Source organism: Scyliorhinus canicula, chromosome 28 (genome assembly GCF_902713615.1).
Source record: "Scyliorhinus canicula chromosome 28, sScyCan1.1, whole genome shotgun sequence".
Taxonomy (NCBI): Eukaryota; Metazoa; Chordata; class Chondrichthyes; order Carcharhiniformes; family Scyliorhinidae; genus Scyliorhinus; species Scyliorhinus canicula.
Window position 1 is genome coordinate 7,735,550 of NC_052173.1, and position 8,315 is coordinate 7,743,864.

General features: G+C 50.5%; 1 protein-coding gene across 1 annotated transcript; it reads left to right on the top strand.

Moving 5' to 3' along the window:
* The first annotated feature begins 708 nt into the window (after nt 1-708).
* On the top strand, nt 709-7,394 carry zgc:174906 (uncharacterized protein LOC571548 homolog). The gene is made up of 3 exons (XM_038786697.1): nt 709-1,152; nt 4,109-4,192; nt 7,041-7,394. The coding sequence occupies exons 1-3, from the start codon at nt 870-872 to the stop codon at nt 7,328-7,330; spliced, it is 657 nt and encodes a 218-aa protein (XP_038642625.1). The 5' UTR covers nt 709-869; the 3' UTR covers nt 7,331-7,394.
* The last annotated feature ends 921 nt before the right edge of the window (nt 7,395-8,315 follow it).

Consider the following 8,315-nt stretch of genomic DNA (forward strand, 5'->3'; position numbering starts at 1 on the left):
AGGGGAAGGTGTGAGAAATTTACAAGGTGCTAGGCAGCACGGTGGTTAGCACTGCTGCCTCACGGCGCTGAGGTCCCAGGTTCGATCCCGGCTCTGGGTCACTGTCCGTGTGGAGTTTGCACATTCTCCCCGTGTCTGCGTGGGTTTCACCCCCACAACCCAAAGATGCCTAAATTGCCCGTAGTGTAAGGTTGATGGGGGGATTGTTGGGTTATGGGTATACGGGTTACGTGGGTTTGAGTAGGGTGATCATTGCTCAGCACAACATCGAGGGCCGAAGGGCCTGTTCTGTGCTGTACTGTTCTATGTTCTATGTGCAGGGTAGGTGGATTGGCCACGCTAAATTGTCCCTTAGTGTCCAAAGGTTAGGTGGAGTTACTGGGATAGGGCAGGGGGAGTGGGCATAGGTAGGGTGCTCTTTCGGAGGGTCGGTGCAGGCTCGATGGGCCGAACGGCCTCCTTCTGCACTGTCGAGATTCTATGACTTGTACAATATTTGAAACCCTCCATTTATGCCGTGGGGCCAGGCTTCAGTTTGCATCTCAAAACTTAACTTCGGATCTGTCTCGTTGCAAATGAGAGAGACACAATTGTGGCTGACAGTGGGTGTGTTGTGTGTGCTGCCATTGCTGAGGGAGGCTGAGATCAAGCTCAGATTACACCCTTTTGTGAAAAAGAGCGGGTTGATTCACTGCCAGGGGGCGGATCCCTTCGCCAGGAAGTAGCTGTGTTGACAACACAAAAGCAGAGTTGCTGCTGTTGAATTTGAATCGGCAAACGCAGCTTTGTGGTCTGAGAACTGGAGACTTCACTAAGTCTCTCTGAATTATCTCTCTGGGGAGGGGGCAGGTTCTGCTTCAATTCCCATCATGGCAACAGCAAAATTTCTGCTCCAAGTCCTCGATGAACTGAGCCAAGATGAACTGGAGCGCTTCAAATTCCATCTCCAGAACACCATCGAGTTTAAATCGATAGCCACGGGTCTGCTGGAGAATAAAACACGCGTGGAACTGGCACATTTACTCCAGAAACATTTTGCCGAACAGGCTCTGGATATCAGCAAACACGTCCTGCTGCAAATTCCCAGGCACGATCTGGTGACAAAGATGTTTGGAAAAGGAGACATGAGCGATTCTGAGGGAAGGGATCCAGGTAAGAACACAGTGTGTCAATTACACAGAGGAAATTGACAAGGGGATGAAATAAACAGGAAGGTGGGGGGAAGGGAGGCCACCTGCAATGGAAACCCATAGCTTTTAGTTTGATGTGTTAAGTTGCATTTATTTTTGTTTCAGGCAGTATCCCTTTAAGGGGACTGCCCCTTTTAATTTGCCCCTCAGTTTATTTAATTCAGTTTATTTGGCTCAATCAAAATAGTTGGAGCCCCCAGCATTCAACCCTTTGGACTCTGTTCAATGATTTAGGCTGCATCTCCTTTTTAGTTTTTTAAATCAAACCTTTTGTTAGCTTTGTTTACACTGCAGCCCCACGCTCCTGATCTACGGGCATCCGGCGCGCAGAGGGGCGGGAAGGAGGAGGAACTCCTCATGAACCTGCTCCTGGGTTTGGCGAAACTTGCTATTAACAGGTCCGGGCAGCAGCGAGCGACGGGGTCGTCCAACCAGACTGTCTATCCCTCTCCCGCAGCTATATTCGTGGCCGGGTGGCCCTGGAAAGGGAGCATGTGGTGTCCACGGGGAGCATCAAGGCCTTCCGTGCACGTCTAAGCCACTCACCATCCTGAACACCTTCACTGTCGCCGGGGCAACATCCTGGAACTCCCTCCCTAACAGCACTGCGGGTGTACCTACACCACATGGGCTGCAGCGGGTCTGGCAGATGGAATACAATGTTGACAAATGTGAGGTTATCCATTTTGGTAGGAATAACAGCAAACGGGATTATTATTTAAACGATAAAATATTAAAGCATGCCGCTGTGCAGAGAGACCTGGGTGTGCTAGTGCATGAGCCACAGAAGGTTGGTTTACAGGTGATTAAGAAGGCAAATGGAATTTTGGCTAGGGGACATAGCCTCAAAATAAGGGGAAGTAGATTTAGGACTGAGTTTAGGAGGAACTTCTTCACCCAAAGGGTTGTGAATCTATGGAATCTATGGAATTCCTTGCCCAGTGAAGCAGTTGAGGCTCCAGCCCCCGGATCTTCCGATACCCTACATATTGCCAATTCTGGACTCTGAATCAGCCTCCCTCCCAGGACCTCTGACATGACGTCCGTAAATCCCTGCCAGAATCCCCTCAACTTCGGACACGCCCACAACATACTCGCCGGGCTTCCCCCACAGCGTCCGCACCTATCCTCCACTTCCTCAAAAAACCTACTCATCCGGACTGCCGTCATGTGGGCCCTATGAACCACCTTGAACTGGACCAGGCTGAACCTGGCACACGGCGAGGATGGATTAACTCTCTTGAAAGCCTTTTCCCATAATTTGATTTCCAACTCTCCACCCAGCAACTCTTCCCACTTCCCCTTCACATCCCCGATAGGGAATACTTCCCACCCCATCAACTCCTTATATATCTCCGAAGCCCTCACCTCCCCAACCTCCATTTTTGACATCACCTTATCCTGTAGTCCCCTCAGGGGGAGGCGAGGAAAGCTTGGAACCTGCCTCCGGACAAAGTCCCGTACCTGTAGGTACCGAAACCCGATCCCACCCAGCAACTCAAACTCCTCTAATGCCTCCAGACTCGGGAAACCCTCCTGAATGAAGAGATCCCCAAATCTCTCAATCCCTGTCCGCTGCCGCCTCCTGAAGCCACAATCCAGCCTCCCCCTCCGGAACAAAACGGTGATTGTCACAGATAGGTGACCATACTGACGCCCCCTCCAATCTCATGTGCTGTCTCCATTGTCCCCACACAGTAGGGGTTCATTCTGTTCAGTTGTTTAAAGCGTAAGTTGCCTCCAAAAAGAAAATAGGGTTTGGTCAATAGTGTTTTTTAGTCATTTGTTACAGTAAGAGTTTAAAACACAAAATCTTGCTGTGTGTCCTTTCAGCTAATAACTGGAAATTCAAATTTCTTCTGAAACCGTTGCTGGTCCGTAATATAGTGTACTAGTTAACATAGAACAGTACAGCGCAGAACAGGTCCTTCGGCCCTCGATGTTGTGCCGAGCAATGATCACCCTACTTAAACCCACGTAACCCGTATACCCGTAACCCAACAATCCCCCCATTAACCTTACACTACGGGCAATTTAGCATGGCCAATCCACCTAACCCGCACATCTTTGGACTGTGGGAGGAAACCGGAGCACCCGGAGGAAACCCACGCACACACGGGGAGGACGTGCAGACTCCACACAGACAGTGACCCAGCCGGGAATCGAACCTGGGACCCTGGAGCTGTGAAGCATTGATGCTAACCACCATGCTACCGTGAGGCCTTACTCTCGAAGCCCGACCTTCTTCATGGGACTGAGGGTTTCAGTTTAGGTGGAAACTGTGTCTGAAAAGGCTACTGTCCTTGAGGCCGCTGCCTGATGTCGAGGGGCATATGCTTCTTATACCCCCTGGAACCTTCCTCCCGACGTGTTTGTGAAGTCCCTGAACTTTCCCTGCAAGTCTTGTGCACTGTGCATAACTGCAGCAGGCAGGCATAGACCCCACACTCAGCTAATTGTGACACCCACAAAGGAGGGAGCAAGCAGCAACTGACCCCAGGAGATCCGATTGCTGTTACTATATGGGACCGCCAATGAAGAAATAACAAAGCCTAGCATGGAAGCAGCCCCAGACTGACCTGGGTCTCCATCTTCTGGTGCCACCCGAACATTCAGGTGTGGGCACCCACCTCTATTCTAGTAATAATCTTGCCCCTGGCTGAAGTTTAATAAACAGGAGCACGAAGAGACTATTCGGCCCCTCGAGCCTGTTCTGCCAATCAATGAGATTGTGACTGATCTTCAACATAACTTTTTAGTCCTGCCTTTGGCCCATATCTCTCTAGCTTTGGCTAACAGACACCTTATTCATCTCAGATTTAAAATGAACAATTGCCATTTGTGCAAGAGTCCCGAACATCTACCAGCCTTTGGAGTTGGCTCGGCCTGAATTCTAATGTCTTGCTCTTTATACTTAGAAAAGAGAAAGAGGGGGAGAGTCGGGGACTGTGGAACTGCGTCCAGTCTTTCAGAGAATGAAATGCCCACGTCCAAGAAAAACAGTAAGTAAGATCATGCATAAGCGTTCTTTGAAAATTAAAACCTTTATTGAATATTTCCAAACAGGCTATTGAAGTTCCAGAGGTCGATGTGGTCTCGATACTCATCAGTTCTCAACTGTTGTAGATCATAGAATTCCTACAGTGCAGATGGAGGCCATTTGGCCCATCGAGTTTGCACTGACCCTCTGTAGGAGCACCCCACCCAGGCCCACCGCCCCACCCTATCTACGTAACCCCATAACCCCACCTAACCTGCACATCTTTGGACACTAAGGGACAATTTAGCATGGCCAATCCACCTAACCTGCACATCTTTGGACACTAAGGGACAATTTATCATGGCCAATCCACCTAACTTGCACATCTCTGACCTGTGGGAGGAATCCGGAGCACCCGGAGGAAACCCACGCCGACACGGGGAGAACGGGCAAACTCCAGTCACCCGAGGCTGGAATTGAACCCGGGTCCCTGGCACTGTGATGCAGCAGGGCTAAGCACTGTGTCACCCCCTGCATCCATCTCAACGTCCTCCTGTACAGAACACTTCACCTCACAATGAATCCACGGAAACTATTGGATAAGACCTGTCGAGGGCAGCACGGTGGCGCAGAGGGTTAGCACTGCTGCCTCACGGCGCCGAGGTCCCAGGTTCGATCCCGGCTCTGGGTCACTGCCCGTGTGGAGTTTGCACATTCTCCCCGTGTTTGCGTGGGTTTCACCCCCACAACCCAAAAAATGTGGAGGGTAGGTGGATTGGCCACACTAAATTGCCCATTTGCCACTGTGCCACCCTTTTAGCAGCATATTTAACTGTGGGTGGTCTTCATTGTCAATCCCAATCCTGCCCTCATCCCCAACAGGCCTTCCCAGCAGGATTCTGAATAATGGTCAGTCATGGGGACTGTTTGATTGTCGTTTCCTTCACCCGTCCAGCTCAGTGGCACCAATTGTCACTCAATCCAGCTCCTCCAATCTTTTTTTTTTTAAACTGTTTTATTAAAGCTTTTTTCAACCAGAATTTTTACATAAAAAAAATAAACTAAAAATATTTAACCAAACAAGGTGGCTGCTATCATTATACAAAACGAAAATACACATTATATCAACATTCCACCCACTTGACCCCCCCCCCCCCCCCCCCCCCCCCCATTGCTGCTGCTGCTGACATTTTATTGCTCCCCTAGAAAGTCGAACGGTTGGCACCGCCTGGAGATCCCCAGCAAGGACCCTTTCAAGGCGAACTTTATTCGCTCCAGGCTGAGGAACCCAGCCATGTCACTAATCCAGGTCTCCACGCTGGGGGGTTTCGAGTCTCTCCACATTAACAAGATCCGTCTCCGGGTTACCAGGGAGGCAAAGGCCAACACCTCGGCCTCTTTCGCTTCCTGCACTCCCGGATTCTCCGACACCCCAAAGATCGTTATTGTTGGACTCGGCTCCACCCGCGTGTCCAAAATCCTGGACATAGCCCTCGCAAAGCCATGCCAGAATTCTTTAAGCGCCGGGGATGCTCAAAACATATGGACATGGTCCGTCGGACTCCCTGCACATCTTGCGTACCTGTCCTCCACCCCAAAGAACTTGCTCATTCTCGCCGTCGTCATGTGAGCCCAGCGCACCACCTTAAACTGAATTAAACTGAGTCTGGCGCATGATGTGGACGAATTCACCCTGCCCAGGGCATCAGCCCACAGGCCCTCCTCTAGCACCTCGCCCAGCTCCTCCTCCCACTTGCCCTTCAGCTCCTCCACTGAGGCTTCCTCCACCTCCTGCAGCTCCTGGTATATGTCCGACACCTTCCCCTCTCCTACCCAGATGCCAGACACTACCCTGTCCTGTATCCTTCGAGGGGGGTAGCCGCGGAAATGTCCGCACCTGTTTTTTGAGAAAGTCCCGGACCTGGAGGTATCTGAAGGCATTCCCCGGGGGCAGGCCGAACTTCTCCTCCAGCGCCTGCACGCTGGGGAAAGTCGTCCCACCTATAAACAGGTCTCCCATCCTTCTAATGCCTGCCCTATACCAGCCTTAGAACCCCCCCCCCACCCCCGTCTATCCTGCCTGGAGCAAATCTATGGTTGTTCCGTACCGGGGTCCAAACTGAGGCCCTCTCGTTCCTGTGCCTCCTCCACTGACCCCATACCCTCAGTGCCACCGCCACCACGGGCTTGTGGTGTATCGTGCCGGCAAGAACGGCAGCGGTGCCGTTACCAGTGCCCCTAGACTGGTGCCTTTGCATGACGCCGCCTCTAGCCTTCCCCTCCTCCATTACCCATTTCCTAATCATGGCCACATTAGCCGCCCAATAGTAGCTACAGAAGCTCGGCAATGCCAACCCCACCCCCCGCCTGCTACGCTCCAAAAACAGTCATTTGACCTGCGGGGTTTTATTTGCCCACACAAACCCCGTGATAATCCTGTTCACCCGCTTGAAGAAGGATTTGGGGATGAAAATGAGGAGGCACTGAAAGACGAACAGGAATCTGGGGAGAACCATCATCTTCACAGTCTGCACTCTTCCCGCCAGGGAAAGCGGGAGCATGTCCCACCTTTTAAAGTCTCCCTCCATCTGCTCTGCAAGCCGGGATAGATTCAGTCTGTGTAGGGCATCCCAGTTCCTAGCCACCTGTATACCTAAATATCGAAAGCTCCTCTCCACTATCTTGAGCAGGAGCTCCCCCAGTCTCTCCTCCTGACCCCTGGCATCAGCTCCTCTGATCTTAAAACCCCCATGCCAACTGGTGGCCAAACCCAAATGCCAACGCACCAGGCAGTGGAGCCGTTCACTTGTAGGCAGCGAGGGCAACTATGGTCAGTGTTTTATAACAATATTTCATCTTATTCTTTACAGAGGTGGAGACAAAGGTGCTGAAAGACAAAACACTGATGGCCCTGGCCGAAACAATGGGACACAATTGGAAACAAATTGGAATCCAATTCCTGGAGCTCAAAGGCTACGTAATCGACCAGTGTGAATTAAAGGAGGCGACTGTCATCTTGCAAAGCTTTGAGATGCTGAAAAGCTGGAGGAACCGAGAAAAGGAGGAGGCAACGGCCCTCAAACTGCACTCCATTCTTGCCAATGGGAAATGCCCCATTGGTTCTGAACAACTTGAATGTCTTCTTGAAGACAATCCTTGACCAAGACAAAGAAGTCTTTTAAAATTTGAACGGTTGTAATAAAATCTGTACATTTCAAAAGTTACGAACGAGACAGTCAATGACTGCAGATAGCTTCCTGCATTAAACTGTCGGGGGTGATTTCCCCCCCCCCCCCCCCCCCCCCGTGCTATCAGAGAATCCAGCCTACGGAGACCTGATGTGATGACCGCGCTGAGGGGCTCGGAGCTCATTGGAGCTCCCGGGTGGTGGGGACAGGGTAAGGCAGTGCCCACTGCCTCCTGGCACTGGGAGGGTGTCAGGAGGAACAGCCAGGGTGCCATGGAGCATTGCCAAGGGACGCAGCCGGATAGGTGGCATGAAGGAGGGGATTGGGGGGGGCGATAAGTGCTTTTGCTTCGTCCTTTTCTCAACAGAACACACTTATAGAGTCAGAGATGTTTCCAGCATGGAAACAGGCCCTTCGGCCCAGTTGGTCCATGCTGCCCAGTTTCTATTATTAAGCTAGTCCCACTTGCCCACATTTGGCCCATAACCCTCTATACCCACTGTGCCCATGTACCTGTAACTTTTTTTTTAAAAAGAAAATATTTTATTGAAGCATTTGTAATTTTCAGTTTAACACATTAATATTTCTTTTAAAAAAAATAATTTTTATTAAAATTTTCATATTTTCACAAAAAAGAAAACAATAACAGAAAATTCTAAGAACAAAAAAAAAACAGAACCCTCCCCGCAATAAATTCAAAAGAGAAACAATAAATTAACGCAAAAACGTTGGCAAAAAACAGATATTCAACCCAAAACAAAAACAAAGACAACCCCCTCCCCCGGGTTGCTGCTGACCTTTTGTTTTTACCGTTCTGCCAGGAGATCTAGGAATGGTTGTCATCTCCTGAAAAACCCCTGCACTGACCCCCTTAGGGCAAATTTCACCCTCTCCAATTTAATGAACCCTGTCATATCGTTGACCCAGGCCTCCACGCTTGGGGGCCTCGCATCCTTC